General features: G+C 44.0%; 1 protein-coding gene across 1 annotated transcript in view; it reads right to left on the reverse strand.

Moving 5' to 3' along the window:
- The window catches only part of PCYT1B (phosphate cytidylyltransferase 1B, choline), a 121,917-nt gene extending 106,613 nt beyond the window's left edge, over positions 1 to 15,304 (reverse strand). Inside the window, exon 1 of the mRNA XM_003924084.3 lies at positions 14,953 to 15,304. Coding sequence (XP_003924133.1) covers positions 14,953 to 15,024 — 72 coding nt within the window. The 5' untranslated portion in view covers positions 15,025 to 15,304. The remainder of the gene's footprint in view (positions 1 to 14,952) is intronic.
- Positions 15,305 to 15,932: the final 628 nt, after the last annotated feature.

Consider the following 15,932-nt stretch of genomic DNA (forward strand, 5'->3'; position numbering starts at 1 on the left):
TCAATGGTCTTTCACAGAAGCCTACCCTTGCTTTGAGAAGATATTGTCTTGAGTAAGCAAGTATGGTATAAGCACATCTTCAAAGAAAAATAATCCTTTATTTCAGCAAAATGGTCTGGATAACCTCACTCCACCATTCAATTGCAGGAACTCAACAGGAGCAAAACCATTAGCAGTGAATCATGGCAGTCTCTAGCACATATTGTACTACCATTGCTCAAAACATTCTTGGAATAAGTCTTTGATCATCATTTGAAAGTGTGAAGATAACGATACTCATATGAATATATAAGTTCTATTATCCTTTAAAAAAAAAAAAAAAAAAAGAGTTAGAAATCATCAAAAGGACTTAGGAGACTCCTGACAGCCAAAGATGAAAAGTTTAAGCATCAATAAGGATAAGAACTGCAATTGATTGAATCCTATCTAATGTTTTTAAATGCATGAGTTCATAATACTATCAAAAGAAACCCCCAAGCTTCATTTGCCTGCATTGAAGAATGCTAGAGAAAAACACATTATTTTGAAAACTGGGGAATAATCAAGCCTTTATTTAACCTTTCCTATACAAACTGTTCCTCTGGGTCACCAAACAAGAGAAGTATCTTGTCTTAGAATGAGTAATAAGGGGCCGGGCACGGTGGCTCAAGCCTGTAATCCCAGCACTTTGGGAGGCCGAGGCGGGTGGATCACGAGGTCAAGAGATCGAGACCATCCTGGTCAACATGGTGAAAACCCGTCTCTACTAAAAATACAAAACATTAGCTGGGCATGGTGGCATGTGCCTGTAATCCCAGCTACTCAGGAGGCTGAGACAGGAGAATTGCCTGAACCCAGGAGGTGGAGGTTGCGGTGAGCCGAGATCGCGCCATTGCACTCCAGCCTGGGTAACAAGAGCGAAACTCCGTCTCAAAAAAAAAAAAAAAGAAGAATGAGTAATAAGGAAGGTAAGATGGTAATGAATTATCTCCACTTTATAACCCCTAAGGAAAGATTGGGTTTAGGCACTTGGAATCCACTACTGCTAACATTACAGAAAGACAGGCAACACCAAGCATTATGTACTCCTCATAGAAGTACATGTGCTACCGGGCCGGGCGCGGTGGCTCAAGCCTGTAATCCCAGCACTTTGGGAGGCCGAGGCGGGTGGATCACGAGGTCGAGAGATCGAGACCATCCTGGTCAACATGGTGAAACCCCGTCTCTACTAAAAATACAAAAAACTAGCTGGGCGTGGTGGCGCGTGCCTGTAATCCCCGCTACTTAGGAGGCTGAGACAGGAGAATTGCCTGAGCCCAGGAGGCGGAGGTTGCGGTGAGCCGAGATTGCGCCATTGCACTCCAGCCTGGGTAACAAGAGCGAAACTCCATCTCAAAAAAAAAAAAAAAGAAAAGAAAAGAAGTACATGTGCTACCTATGAAACAGTCTGCCAAGTAAATAGAACCTGGCTTTGATCATACCTCTTGATCTGAGGCCAATTTACAGGAAATACAGAAGGGATAAAGGTGTATGTTAACACCACAGGGATGCAATCAGCAAAATCTAGATTGTGGAAACTATACAACAAACCTAGTTTCTTCAACCAAAAAATTGCAAGAAGACTATAGACTAAATGATATCTGAAAGACATATCAATCAATTGCAATATGTACACTGTATTATTAGAGTCCTAATTCAAAACACTGTAAAAATGACATTTATAAAACAATTAGAAATTTGAGCAATTTCTGGATGCTATGAAGGAATTTTTGTTAATTAGGTGTAATAATGATATTATGGCTGCTTCAGGTGGGTTATGACTGTAATGCTTGCACTTAAGGAGGCCAGGGCCAGAGAATCTCTTGAGCCCAGGAGTTTGAGAACAGCCTGAGCAACATGGTGAGACCCCATCTCTACTAGAAATAAAAAAGCAAAACTAGCTGGGTGTGGTGGCATGTGCTTGTAGTCCCAGTTACTTGGTAGGCTGAAATGGAAGGATTGCTTGAACCCAAGAGGTTGAGGCTGCAGTAAGCCGGGATTGCAACACTGCACTCCAGCCTGGGCAACAGAGTGAGACTGTCTCAAAAACAAAACAAAACAAAACAGCTATTGTGTTTTCAAAACTGTACTTTAGAAATATATACTGACAGGGGCCGGGCGCGGTGGCTCAAGCCTGTAATCCCAGCACTTTGGGAGGCTGAGGCGGGTGGATCACAAGGTCAAGAGATCGAGACCATCTTGGTCAACAAGGTGAAACCCCGTCTCTACTAAAAATACAAAAAATTAGCTGGGCATGGTGGCTCATGCCTGTAATCCCAGCTACTCAGGAGGCTGAGACAGGAGAATTGCCTGAACCCAGGAGGCGGAGGTTGCGGTGAGCCGAGATCGTGCCATTGCACTCCAGCCTGGGTAACAAGAGCGAAACTCCATCTCAAAAAAAAAAAAAAAGAAATATATACTGAAATATTTGTGGCCGGGTGCGGTGGCTCACACCTGTAATCCCAGCACTTTGGGAGGCTGAGGCGGGTGGATCACCTGAGATCGGGAGTTCGACACCAGCCTGACCAATGTGGAGAAAGCCCATCTTTACTAAAAACATAGAAGTAGCCGGGCATGGTGGCGCATGTCTGTAACCCCAGCTACTTGGGAGGCTGAGGCAGGAGAATCTCTTGAACCTGGGAGGTGGAGGTTGCAGTGAGCCAAGATCGAGCCATTGTACTCCAGCCTGGGCAACAATAGCGAAAATCCGTCTCAGAAGAAAAGAAAGAAGGAAGGAAGAAAGAAAGAAAGAAGGAAGGAAGGAAGGAAGGAAGGAAAGACTGAAATATTTGCAGATGAAATATGTTGTTTGAATGTGGGGAGTGGATAGAGCTCTAGATCAGTGGTTCTCAACTGGGTACAATTTTGCCACAAGGTACATATAGCAATGTCTGGAGACAGTTTTGGTTGTCACATGTTGGGATTGGGGGTGCTCTTGACATCTGTTGGGTGAAGGCCATAAACAGGCTGCTAAACATCCTACAATGTACAGGACAAACATCCACTGTTAGAAAATGGCTCTGCCCCCGCACCGTGATGACTTTGAATGTGTCCATAGAGGCAAAGACTTGAAGTGCAACTCCGCTGAGTGTTGGAGAACTCCTTGTGATCCTCCCGGAACAGAAGAGGATGGGAGGCTTGTGAGGAGCTGCTTCAAGGCCATCTCACAATCACCTCCTTATCTCCCCTGAGAAACTGTCATGAAGCAGTTTCTTTCTTTCTTTTTTTTTTTTTTTTGAGACGGAGTTTCGCTCTTGTTACCCAGGCTGGAGTGCAATGGCACGATCTCGGCTCACCGCAACCTCCACCTCCTGGCTTCAAGCAATTCTCCTGTCTCAGCCTCCGGAGTAGCTGGGATCACAGGCACGCACCACCATGCCCAGTTAACTTCTTGTATTTTTTTTTTTGAGATGGAGTTTCGCTCTTGTTACCCAGGCTGGAGTGCAATGGCGCGATCTCGGCTCACCGCAACCTCCGCCTCCTGGCTTCAAGCAATTCTCCTGCCTCAGCCTCCTGAGTAGCTGGGATTATAGGCACGCGCCACCATGCCCAGCTAATTTTTTGTATTTTTAGTAGAGACGGGGTTTCACCATGTTGACCAAGATGGTCTCGATATCTTGACCTCGTGATCCACCCGCCTCGGCCTCCCAAAGTGCTGGGATTACAGGCTTGAGCCACCGCGCCGGGTCTAGCAGTTTCTAAGAGCCTCTTTGTTTTGGTTGGGATATGGGGCTTCCTGCCCTGCCCCTCTCAGTACAGTTACAGAACAGAAAAACACTTAGTTGCAATCTACAGTGGGCTCCTCAGCAATGGGTGTGGGAAGTTATCTGGCCCCTTTTGTTTCAGTGTCCTTCGTTTTGGTATGTGGGACAAGCACAGTAGAAAGCTGGCACTGCCGGGCGCGGTGGCTCAAGCCTGTAATCCCAGCACTTTGGGAGGCCGAGGCGGGTGGATCACGAGGTCAAGAGATCGAGACCATCCTGGTCAACATGGTGAAACCCCGTCTCTACGAAAAATACAAAACATTAGCTGGGCATGGTGGCACGTGCCTGTAATCACAGCTACTCAGGAGGTTGAGACAGGAGAATTGCCTGAACCCAGGAGGCGGAGGTTGCGGTGAGCCGAGATCGCGCCATTGCACTCCAGCCTGGGTAACAAGAGTGAAACTCCGTCTCAAAAAAAAAAAAAAAAAAAAAAAAAAAAGCTGGCACCATTGGCTACTGTTTCTTTTGCTATGTAAGGAATAAACTGTCTTAATCTAAAAGTGATTAGTTACACTTTTACCAGTCAAGTCATTCAGACCTTGCCTTGTTTTGTGTGTGCTTGACACCCACAAAAAACAATTTTCTAGCCCAAAATGTTAATTATGCTGAGGTTAAGAAGGTCTAGATGAAGCAAGTTTGGTCATTAGTTGATCACTGTTGAAGCAGGTGGCGAGCACATGAACAATACAAATGGTAATGAACTATTAATATCTCGTCTAATTCTGTGTATGATTGAAACTTTCCCTAATAAAAATTATATTTTAAGGGCCGGGTGCAGTGGCTCACGCCTGTAATCCCAGCACTTTGGGAGGCCAAGATGGGTGGATCACGAGGTCAAGAGATCGAGACCATCCTGGTCAACATGGTGAAACCCTGTCTCCACTAAAAATACAAAAAATTAGCTGGGCATGGTGGCGCGTGCCTGTAATCCCAGCTACTCCGGAGGCTGAGGCAGGAGAATTGCCTGAACCCAGGAGGCGGAGGTTGCGGTGAGCCGAGATCGTGCCATTGCACTCCAGCCTGGGTAACAAGAGCAAAAACTCCGCCTAAAAAAAAAAAAAAAAAAAAAAAAAAAAAATTACATTTTAAAAAGGATAAAACTGGTGACCTTGCTTTTTTAGATGTATGACATTCTAAGTACGTACACTGAGGCAATATGTTCCACCACTAAATTACAAGCTGTGTGTTCTTGAGCAAGTACTTGACCTCTTTAAGCCTCAGTTTCTCCCACAATAAAATAAAATTACTAATGCCCCCTGGGGGTTTCATGGGGATTAAATATAAGTCAAGTGTTTGGCTGAATGCCTTAAATAAATACCTTTATTAGGCCATCTTCCTTTGTTCTTTTTGCCTGCTACTTTTCAATACAGAAATGCAAAGAGCCCTCTTGTTATCTGGACAAGTAATTTTGATCTAGTCTATTTCTTTTCAAATAACTCCCTGGAAAATGTAGATAGATGGCCCTGATCTGAAAGGTTTTACTCTGAGTCTTTAAAACAGCAAACTGGCCAGGTGCAGTGGCTCACGCCTGTAATCCCAGCACTTTGGGAGGCTGAGGTATGAGATCACTTGAGGTCAGGAGTTCCATACCAGCCTGCTCAACATGGTGACACCCCGTGTCTACTGAAAATACAAAAACTAGATGGGCACGGTGGCAGGCACCTGTGATCCCAGCTACTCAGGAGGCTGAGGCAGGAGAATGACTTGAACCCAGGAGGCGGAGGTTGCAGTGAGCCAAGATCACTCCACTGCACTTCAGCCTGGTGACAAAGAGAGATTCCATCTCAAAAAAACAAAAACAAACAAAGAAAAAAACCCCAGCAAACCCTGGAGAGCTCCAGGGGATGGGAAATGAGAAGGAATGTATGTGGTGAATTCAGAAGTTCTCAATTACTGAATGGAGGTGATTTTGTCCCACAGGAGACATTTAACAGTGTCTGGAGACATTTTTGGTTGTCATGACTTGGTGAAGGGGAGTACTGCTGGTATCTAGTGGTTGGAGACCCGGGATGCTGTTAAACGTCCTATGTCCTATGCACTGAACAGCCCCTACAACAAAGAATTATCTGGCCCAAAATATCAGTCGTATCAAGGTTGAGAAACCCTGAGCTAATGTAACCAACATTTCTTGATGAAGCATTTCCTGGGTAATTAACTTTGCCTTTCTTTGTTCTTCTTACCCAACGCATATAGGTTATTAGAGACATGCTCAGGAGAAATTCAAAATGTGATTACTCTAGCTCTGTGGCCCTAATTTGTTATTCATTTCTTTATGAGAAAAAAAAAATCCAAGTAGTGTTCTGATTTTATTGCCTTCAAGTTTCAAATACCGAACAGAAAGCATGCACTGATTACCTTCTTAATTAATAGACTGTGAAAGCAGGGCATCACTTTATTAACTCCTGGAAAGGATGTACCATCTCCTGACAGCTCTGTAGTCTGTTCCCAACTATTATGCCAATGGGGGAAGACTGAGATGGAGGGGATTCAGACACTTCTCCACAAACAGATTATATTTCTCTTGTTAAAATAGCCCATCTCTGGCCAGATGCAGTGATTCATGCCTGTAATCCCAGCACTTTGGGAGGCCAAGGCAGGCAGATCGTTTGAGGTCAGGAGTTCAAGACCAGCCTGGCCAACATGGTGAAACCCCATCTCCACTAAACATACAAAAATTAGCTGGGTGTGGAGGCACACGTCTGTGGTCCCAGCCACTCGGGAGGGTGAGGCAGGACAATCACTTGAACCTGGGAGGAGGAGGTTGCAGTGAGCCAAGATAGCACTACTGCACTCCAGCCTGGGCGTCAGAGCAAGACTCTGTCTCAAAAAAAAAAAAAAAAAATTACAAATTACTATTGAATTAGGTGAGGGCAAGACAACTATACAAGCTAGGGGACAAAATTGCCCAGGATTCCATACTCAAAGTGTTTTCACTCAATCTCGAATAAACTAAAAATGGAAATAATAGGCAATGCATATGTGTGTGCCTAATGAAAAAAGACAACACAGAGCTCCAATCAGTGGCCCACTTAAAGGTTTGACAAATTAATATATTTATTTTAAATTCAAATAAAATGTTTAATGCGTGCATTTATCATTTTTTAAGTGGGTCCCCATTATACCCATTTTATTTTCCTTTTCTTTTTTCTTTTTTTCTTTTTTTTGAGATGACGTCTCGCTCTGTCACCCAGGCTGGAGTGCAGTGGCGTGATCTTGGCTCACTGCAATCTCTGCCTCCCAGGTTCAAGCGATTCTCTTGCCTCAGCCTCCAAAGTAGCTGGGATTATTAGCTAATTTTTGTATTTTTAGTGGAGACGGGGTTTCGCTATGTTGGCCAGGCTGGTCTCAAACTCCTGGCCGTAGGTGATCAGCCTGCATCGGCCTCCCAAAGTGCTGAGATTACAGGCGTGAGTCACCATGCCCTGCCCCATTTTATTTTCCAATTAACTGACCAACTGGTCCCCACTGTAGAGGGTAAGAAGATTTCTACTGTACTTCCTGGTGATTATAACTCTCTCCTACCTTGTATAACGAAGAAAGCCCTACAAAGCTTTTTAATTAATTATCCTTTTTTTTGGTCTTGAATTATTTGTGTGAGACTTTAGAAAGTCCTTCATTTGCCACCCTAAGGAAAGATGTAATAACCGCATGGAAAAAAATTTATGAGGCAGATACATGCACAAGTCTTACCTATCTCTCCTGGAGGCTGGCCCAGCTCCTGCCCACCTCTGAGAAAGCTGAAGAGTTGTATAAGGTTGAGTCTGCCATCTGTGGTATCTCTAGGTGGGTCTCACCTGGCCTTCAGACATCAGAAACCTCTCACATCCCTAGGAGTCTGGCAGTGTTGAGGTGGAGAGCCTTGTGAACAGTGATTACAACATCTGTGTTGCTGGTGTTAATGATAATGTTAATCAATTTAGAGACTGGAGTCAAGTTGGAGTTGGTCCATCCAACATTGATCCATGCCTCAAAATCTGGATTGCAACCCACTCATTCTCCTGGACAGCCTAGAGATGACCTTACGTGGACAAACTCAGGAGTCTCTCTGGGTAAGGAGGATATAGAATAATCAGTGATTTAAATTCCTTTCATTCATTCAACAAACATTTACTAAGCATGTTGGAAGTCATGTATCCAAGATAAATGTGATCATCTCGGCCGGGCGCGGTGGCTCAAGCTTGAAATCCCAGCACTTTGGGAGGCTGAGGCGGGTGGATCACGAGGTCAAGAGATCGAGACCATCCTGGTCAACATGGTGAAACCCCGTCTCTACTAAAAATACAAAAAATTAGCTGGGCATGGTGGCGTGTGACTGTAATCCCAGCTACTTAGGAGGCTGAGGCAGGAGAATTGCCTGAATCCAGGAGGCGGAGGTTGCGGTGAGCCGAGATTGTGCCATTGCACTCCAGCCTGGGTAACAAGAGCGAAACTCCGTCTCAAAAAAAAAAAAAAAAAAAAAAAAAAAGTGATCATCTCCACTGTAAAAGGATATATAGAACAGGAAGACATATGTAAAGATATATGTAGGACAAACTCTTAAAGATTGATCTTTTTGGCCGGGTGCGGTGGCTCAAGCCTGTAATCCCAGCACTTTGGGAGGCCGAGGCGGGTGGATCACGAGGTCGAGAGATCGAGACCATCCTGGTCAACATGGTGAAACCCCGTCTCTACTAAAAATACAAAAAATTAGCTGGGCATGGTGGCGCGTGCCTGTAATCCCAGCTACTCAGGAGGCTGAGGCAGGAGAATTGCCTGAACCCAGGCTGCGGAGGTTTCGGTGAACCGAGATCGCACCATTGCATTCCAGACTGGGTAACAAGAGTGAAACTCCGTCTCAAAAAAAAAAAAAAAAAAAAAGATTGATCTTTTTGGTAAAGATAATAGTACTATTAAAAATTCTTATCATGTTAGTCTTTGGTTTCAAAAGAAATTATCATTAAGTTATTCTGCATTTTATTTATGACAAATTAATGGAACTAAGAAAAAACAGATTTGAAACAGATACTATTTTTCTTTCTCCTGGGTCATATTTACCAATTTTTAAATTTTCCTTTCTCCATCCGTGAGTGTGTGTGTGTGTGTGTGTGTGTGTGTGTGTGAGAGAGAGAGAGAGAGAGAGAGAGAGAGAGAGAGAGAGAGAGAGAATTGTAGTTCATGGAAAGACAGAGGAAACTTTAAAATGTTCTAATACCTGGGGAGGACCGACATTAAAAGTATGTTTTACTTGTTGAGGCCTCATTGTGAGAATGGGACAAAATTAATTTTGTGCCAGTTGTACCATTTTCTTTACCCCATAGTATTTGAGAACTGGCTCCAAGTCCTTGAGAATAAAGGGCAAAAATAAGACAGACAAATAAGATTTGTTTTCTCCCTTGGCCGGGCGTGGTGGCTCAAGCCTGTAATCCCAGCACTTTGGGAGGCCGAGGCGGGTGGATCACGAGGTCGAGAGATTGAGACCATCCTGGTCAACACGGTGAAACCCCGTCTCTACTAAAAATACAAAAAATTAGCTGGGCATGGTGGCTCGTGCCTGTAATCCCAGCTACTCAGGAGGCTGAGGCAGGAGAATTGCCTGAACCCGGGAGGCGGAGGTTGCGGTGAGCCGAGATCGCGCCATTGCACTCCAGCCTGGGTAACAAGAGCGAAACTCCGTCTCAAAAAAAAAAAAGATTTGTTTTCTCCCCATAGTTCTCAGTACTGGGAAGACTGGGGAAACCCCAGATTTCATGAGACACAAGTCTAGCCTCTCACTCCACATCTGCTTGCGTGGTAATTGGGCCATTTCAGGGGGTCAGGGAGGAGTTAGAGAAGGCATGGTCACCAAGACTTGCCTTAGAGGACCACAGTGTGGGAACCTAGGTTCTACCAGGGAGAGGTTGGTACACTCACATCGCTTATCAATGTTTTGGCTAAGATCAAGTGGAGAACCAGATTCAGAATTAGCCCCTGCTCCACCTGTCAATGTTCAGAGTGAGAACTATCAGCAGAGCAGCCTATGGCAGTGATTATACATCCACTAATTGAGTCACGAAGACTCTTGAGTCAGTCAACCCTATAATTTCTAAAGGAGACAAAACTGTGTAGCTTGAAGGCTGTACACATATATGCCTGTAATATTAGGGCTCATGTAGAGGAATTACGGGGAGATAGATAAGAGGAAAGCAAGCCTACTGATGTTTGGAACAAAAGGTAAAAATAAGGCTGATGAGGTGGCTCATGCCAGTAATCCCAACACTGGGAGGCTGAGGCGGACAGGTCACTTGAGGTCAGGAGTTCAAGACCAGCCTTGCCAACATGGTGAAACTCCGTCTGTAGTAACAGTAAAAAAATTAGCCGAGCATGGTGGTGGTCGCCTATAATCCCAGCTACTCAGGAGGCTGAAGCAGGAGAATCACTTGAATCTGGGAGTCCGAGGTTGCAGCGAGCCGAGATTGCGTCACTGCACTCTAGCCTGGCAGCAGAGCAAGACTCTGTCTCAAAAAAAAAAAAAAAAAAAAGGTAAAAATATAATAAATTTCTCCTTTCCCTTTACGTGGCTTTTGAAAAATGTTCAGATATCTTTAAGCTTCATAAATTTGGAGAGTTTTCAGTTGTTCAATTCCCGCCAAATAAGGACTAAATATTACATGTACATTTACGTTGTTTCTATTAATTTTTCTTTCCTTATTATGGCTAAAAATTTTCCTTAAAGAAAACAAGGAAGGAGGCCGGGCGCGGTGGCTCAAGCCTGTAATCCCAGCACTTTGGGAGGCCGAGGCGGGTGGATCACGAGGTCAAGAGATCGAGACCATCCTGGTCAACATGGTGAAACCCCATCTCTACTAAAAATACTAAAAATTAGCTGGGCATGGTGGCGTGTGCCTGTAATCCCAGCTACTCAGGAGGCTGAGGCAGGAGAATTGCCTGAACCCAGGAGGCGGAGGTTGCGGTGAGCCGAGATCGCGCCATTGCACTCCAGCCTGGGCAACAAGAGTGAAACTCCGTCTCAAAAAAAAAAAAAAAGAAAGAAAACAAGGAAGGGACAAACCATATCTTTTGATGCTCACTGCTAAATTGAGGAATTGGGTTTTGCTAAAAAGGCATTAATATTTAAACCACCTCCGCTGAGGATACTACAGAAACGCGAGTGCCATTCTTCCCTAATAACTCAACATTCTTTCTTCTATCCTATTTATTACCTAGAACCAGTGCGGGACCTGGAACATGTGTTCCACATATCTGAGGACCGATGGAGCTAACTGATGACTGGTGCCCGGGACGGCAGCATGTTTGCCACTCTGCTCTCACTTCTGAAGGAACTGGAAGATTTAGTTTCCAAAGCCTCTGGCCAGCTCACACTCCACCTTCCCCCATCTGAATGCCTGGGAATCATCTCTTTCTCACAAACAGGAAGCCCTTATCTCACCATGAAGACTTGGCAGCAAAGACTGGTAAAGAGGAAAGAAAAAACTGGAAGTCAGTTTTCCATTTGATACATGTGTTCTCTGTAGAAAATCGGAGTCCACCTCAATGAATGGTATCTTGAAAGAACTGTCCCTGTCAGTCAACCAATAGATATTTATTGAACCCTTACTGTATACCAGGCCTTATCCAGGGCCCACAGGAGTACCTCTTCCGGGAATCACACAATATAGTGGAAGAAGCGAGGGCTTTGGAATTAGATCTTCAAACAGTCAAAGTTTCAGGGTGAAAGTATTTTATGCTACCATTTTACGTTGTGCTCCAAAGGCAGGGAGGAAGGTAAACCAGTAGTATAAAATTATTTTGCATAGAATTTTGAAATAGCAGAAGGGTGCTAGAAATAACTAGGCTAGCCATATTATTCCCTACAAGGGCACTTTAGGGGATCCCTGTTTTAATGAATAAATAAAAATGACGTGTAATTATCATATCAATTGCTTGCATCTAAGTGAGTGCTTCTGGAGTTATTTGATGGTGCTTAAAAATCTTTGGTCTCAAGCCAGGCGCGGTGGCTCAAGCCTGTAATCCCAGCACTTTGGGAGACCGAGGCGGGTGAATCACGAGGTCGAGAGATCGAGACCATCCTGGTCAACGTGGTGAAACCCCGTCTCTACTAAAAATACAAAAAAAATTAGCTGGGCATGGTGGCTCGTGCCTGTAATCCCAGCTACTCAGGAGGCTGAGGCAGGAGAATTGCCTGACCCCAGGAGGCAGAGGTTGCGGTGAGCTGAGATCGCGCCATTGCACTCCAGCCTGGGTAACAAGAGCGAAACTCCGTCTAAAAAAAAAAAAAAAAAAAAATGTGGAAAATAACTACACAACTCTCTTATTTAAAGGTAGTTTCTGACCGGGCATGGTGGCTCATGCCTGTAATCTCAGTACTTTTGGAGGTCAAGGTGGGTGGATCACCTGAGGTCAGGAGTTCGAGACCAGGCTGGCCAACATGTTGAAACCCCATCTCTATTAAAAATACAAAAAATTGGCCAGGCATTGTGGTGGGCACCTGTAATCCCAGCTACTCAGAAGGCTGAAGCAGGAGAATTGCTTGAACCCAGGAGGCGGAGGTTGCAGTGAGCCGAGATCGTGCCATTGCACTCCAGCCTGGGCAACAAGAGTGAAACTTTGTCTCAAAATAAATAAATTTATTAATTAAATAAAGGTAGTTTCCATTCCCAGAGAGCTATAAAAGATTATTCAGTTCATGATTATTTTAATCTTTCAGATTCAATATATAGCCGCAATGCTTGTAACTATTGGCTGTTAAGTAGCACTATCAGCAGTAACCAGAAATGGTCGTGTGTCAGGTTGGGGGTACCAATGTATGCTATACAAAGGGCTGGCGGTCAGAAAGTTTAATTTACAGAAGTTGAGCCTTCCTGTGTGAGAAAAGTGCACTGAGAACCGAAAAGCATGAGAAAAATGTTAATGTAATCCATTTTAATTAATAATGTAATCCATTTTAATTGCCCAAGGAGGTTAAATAAGCCTATTCAATATAATAGAGAAATCAAGGCACAAATTAGCAGAATAGATAAGTGGTCAGGAGCTTGAGTCCTTTTGTTGAATGTAATTACATAAAATAAGGCATGGAAAATACTTAGCCTAGGGCATGTCACCCTAAAATGTCAAGTATTATAATGTTGATAAGTGATACATTTGGGAGAGCATGAAATTAGAGGGCTTTGTCTATTTTCGATTTACAAAAGGTGTCGGAATGCAGAGTGTTATTTGCATAGATTTAATTCTACATGACTGGAACATAGAAGAATCATCTCAACTTTCTATATTCACCAGTCCAGAACTGAATCAGTTGGTGTTTGTTTGTTTGTTTGAGACAGAGTCTCACTCTGTCACCCAGGCTGGAGTGCAGTGGCGAAATCTGGGCTCACTGCAACCTCAGCCTCCTGGGTTCAAGCAATTCTCCTTCCTCAGCCTTCCAAATAGCTAGGATTACAGGCGCCCACCACTATGCCTGGCTAATTTTTTTTTTTTTTTTTTTTTTTTTTTTTTTTTTTTGAGACGGAGTTTCGCTCTTGTTACCCGGGCTGGAGTGCAATGGCTCAATCTCGGCTCACCACAACCTCCGCCTCCTGGGTTCAGGCAATTCTCCTGCCTCAGCCTCCTGAGTAGCTGGGATTACAGGCACGCGCCACCATGCCCAGCTAATTTTTTTTTGTATTTTTAGTAGAGACGGGGTTTCACCATGTTGACCAGGATGGTCTCGATCTCTTGACCTCGTGATCTACCCACCTCGGCCTCCCAAAGTGCTGGGATTACAGGCTTGAGCCACCGTGCCCAGCCTCTGGCTAATTTTTTTGTATTTTTAGTAGAGAGGGAGTTTCACCACATTGGCCAGGCTGGTTTTGAACCCCAACCTCAAGTGATCCGCCCGCCTTGGCCTCTCAAAATGCTGAGATTACAGGCATGAAACACTGCGCCCAGCCCGAATCTAGTTGTTTCGATGCCACTTCAAAGCCAATTTTGAAATGAGGCATGAATGAATGAATGAATGAATGCCTCCTGATTCCCCCATTAACTCAATACAATGAACTGGTAAAACTCATGAGTCTTCAATATACAGCACAAATTTCTCCAAATTTAAGATAACGTAGAGGCGACTGGGGAAGGGATCAACTGGGCAAAATGATCGATCAGCTCAACTGTCTGCTGGATATGAACCGAGACTACTTTCTGAGGCATATGGCACTTAAACCAGCCACCCATATCCATTCCAAGGAGCATGGGAAGGTTTTGAAGGGATGCTGGGACAGGAGCGAGCAGGGCCAGTGTCCATTCTCAGGGTAGTACAGTGAAAGCAGCTTCATCGTTAAGCAGAGAAATTCCCTCTGCCTCATTGTTGGGAAGCTGCCTCTGGCCCTCAATCTCTTCTTCACATCATCTGAGGTCCTTCTTAGCACTTTGTCCTCCTGCCTAAAACTTCTCCATCTAGAACTCATTCGGTTTAACTCTTGAAACATGTTCCCTGAACACCCCCTCCCCAAGAGAAAAGACCATATAAAGTGGTCTCATTTGTGTGACCATTGCATAACACTGAATTCAGAAGTAGATATTCACTTGAGGTCAGGAGTTCGAGACACGCCTGCCAACATGGTGAAACCCCTACTCTACTAAAAGTCCAAAAATTAGCCCGGTATGGTGGTACACACCTGTAGCCCCAGCTACTTGGGAGGTTGAGGCAGAATTACTTGAGCCCGGGAGGCAGAGGTTGCAGTGAGCTGAGATCACGCCACTGCACTCTAGCCTGGGTAACAGTGTTACTCTGTCTCAAAAAAAGAAAAAGAAAAGGAATGGCTATTCTAATCAGGATTTGGTGACGTTTCTACTAGGAGAATTTCTCGTTTCATAGGATAATGAACATTTTGTAAAAACATTTCTGCAGTACCCTCAGACTCCCACAGCATATTGATCTGACCTTTTTTTTTTTTTTTTTTTTTTTTTTTAGTAAGCAAATTTGTTCTTGTCTTCTAAGTTTATCTAGGGAGCTGACATACTCTGCAAGGGGATAAAGAAATGTTAGTCACAATTTTTTTTTTAAATCACCTTAAGATGTAGAAGATAATATTTCCATTTTTAGTATGATTACTAATTAGCACAGATTCGTTATACTCGCAGATACATAGGACTTTACTTTTTGAACTGACTTTGATATTCAATAAGGCAAAAATTAATAAGAAAGCATCCACATTACCTTGCGCCACAGTTGCAGAGCGCGATTGTCCCTGGAGTCTTCTTCCATGGTGCATTCCTGATGGCGTACCATGCCTCCTCCTGATCTTTTCTCCAGAGGCCTCCTCCCTTTGGAGTTCTTTTTAGTCACAGGATGAAATTTTTGTTCCTCACTTGACCAAAGGTCAAGCAGGCTCTCTGTGCCCAGCAGTTAAAGATAAGCTCGGAGGAGCTCAGAGTGTCCCCGTTATTGAATAAGGAGAGATTTGTGTTGCTGGGCACTCTTGCTTTATTTACCACAAGCCTCCCCTTGTCCCCCCTGGGTTGTGGTTCATTGACAATTGCTGTGCTCTGAACTAGCGCTATGCTGGCCTGTTTTGCAGGGAAAGGCAGGTTGTGGTGAAAGCTGCAGTCGTGAAAAAGTCTATTGTTTAATCTACCCCTTCCCTCGCTGGAGCTATGGCAACAAATTCCGTTGGTGAATTAACTATGTCATTGTGCGCTGGCTCAACTGATTATGCTCCTGGAATGACAAACATTTTCTCTCTCTTTTTTTCAAGAGACAGTGACCAAGACCTTGAAGTATTAATATACAACTCAGCACTTTCTTTAAATAGAATAAAGATGGAGAAAATAAATCTCTCAAACATACTTTAATTGATCCTAATAAACATTTTATTCCTTCCAAGGAGCTATTCTCAGCACCATTGATAATGAATTTGTCTATCTTAACTATGTGGAGTCTTCGGAATTTGGGTTAAGGTAATTCTCTCTCAGATAACCCGGTGTTAAAAGAACTCTTTAAATATGCATGTGCTTCGGCCTTTCTGAGAACAAGATTCTTTTTAAATCTGGCTGCACCAAAGGGCTATGGGAACTTTGGCTGCAGACTGTGACCTCAGTTTAGAAGGAAGGCAGCTGGTCCACCTAAACTCATCCTTGCCCAGTAAAGATATCCTTTGTCCCATCCTAGCAGGAAAACTCTTAGTAACTTTCTCCTCT

The sequence above is a fragment of the Saimiri boliviensis genome, chromosome X (genome assembly GCF_048565385.1).
Source record: "Saimiri boliviensis isolate mSaiBol1 chromosome X, mSaiBol1.pri, whole genome shotgun sequence".
NCBI lineage: Eukaryota > Metazoa > Chordata > Mammalia > Primates > Cebidae > Saimiri > Saimiri boliviensis.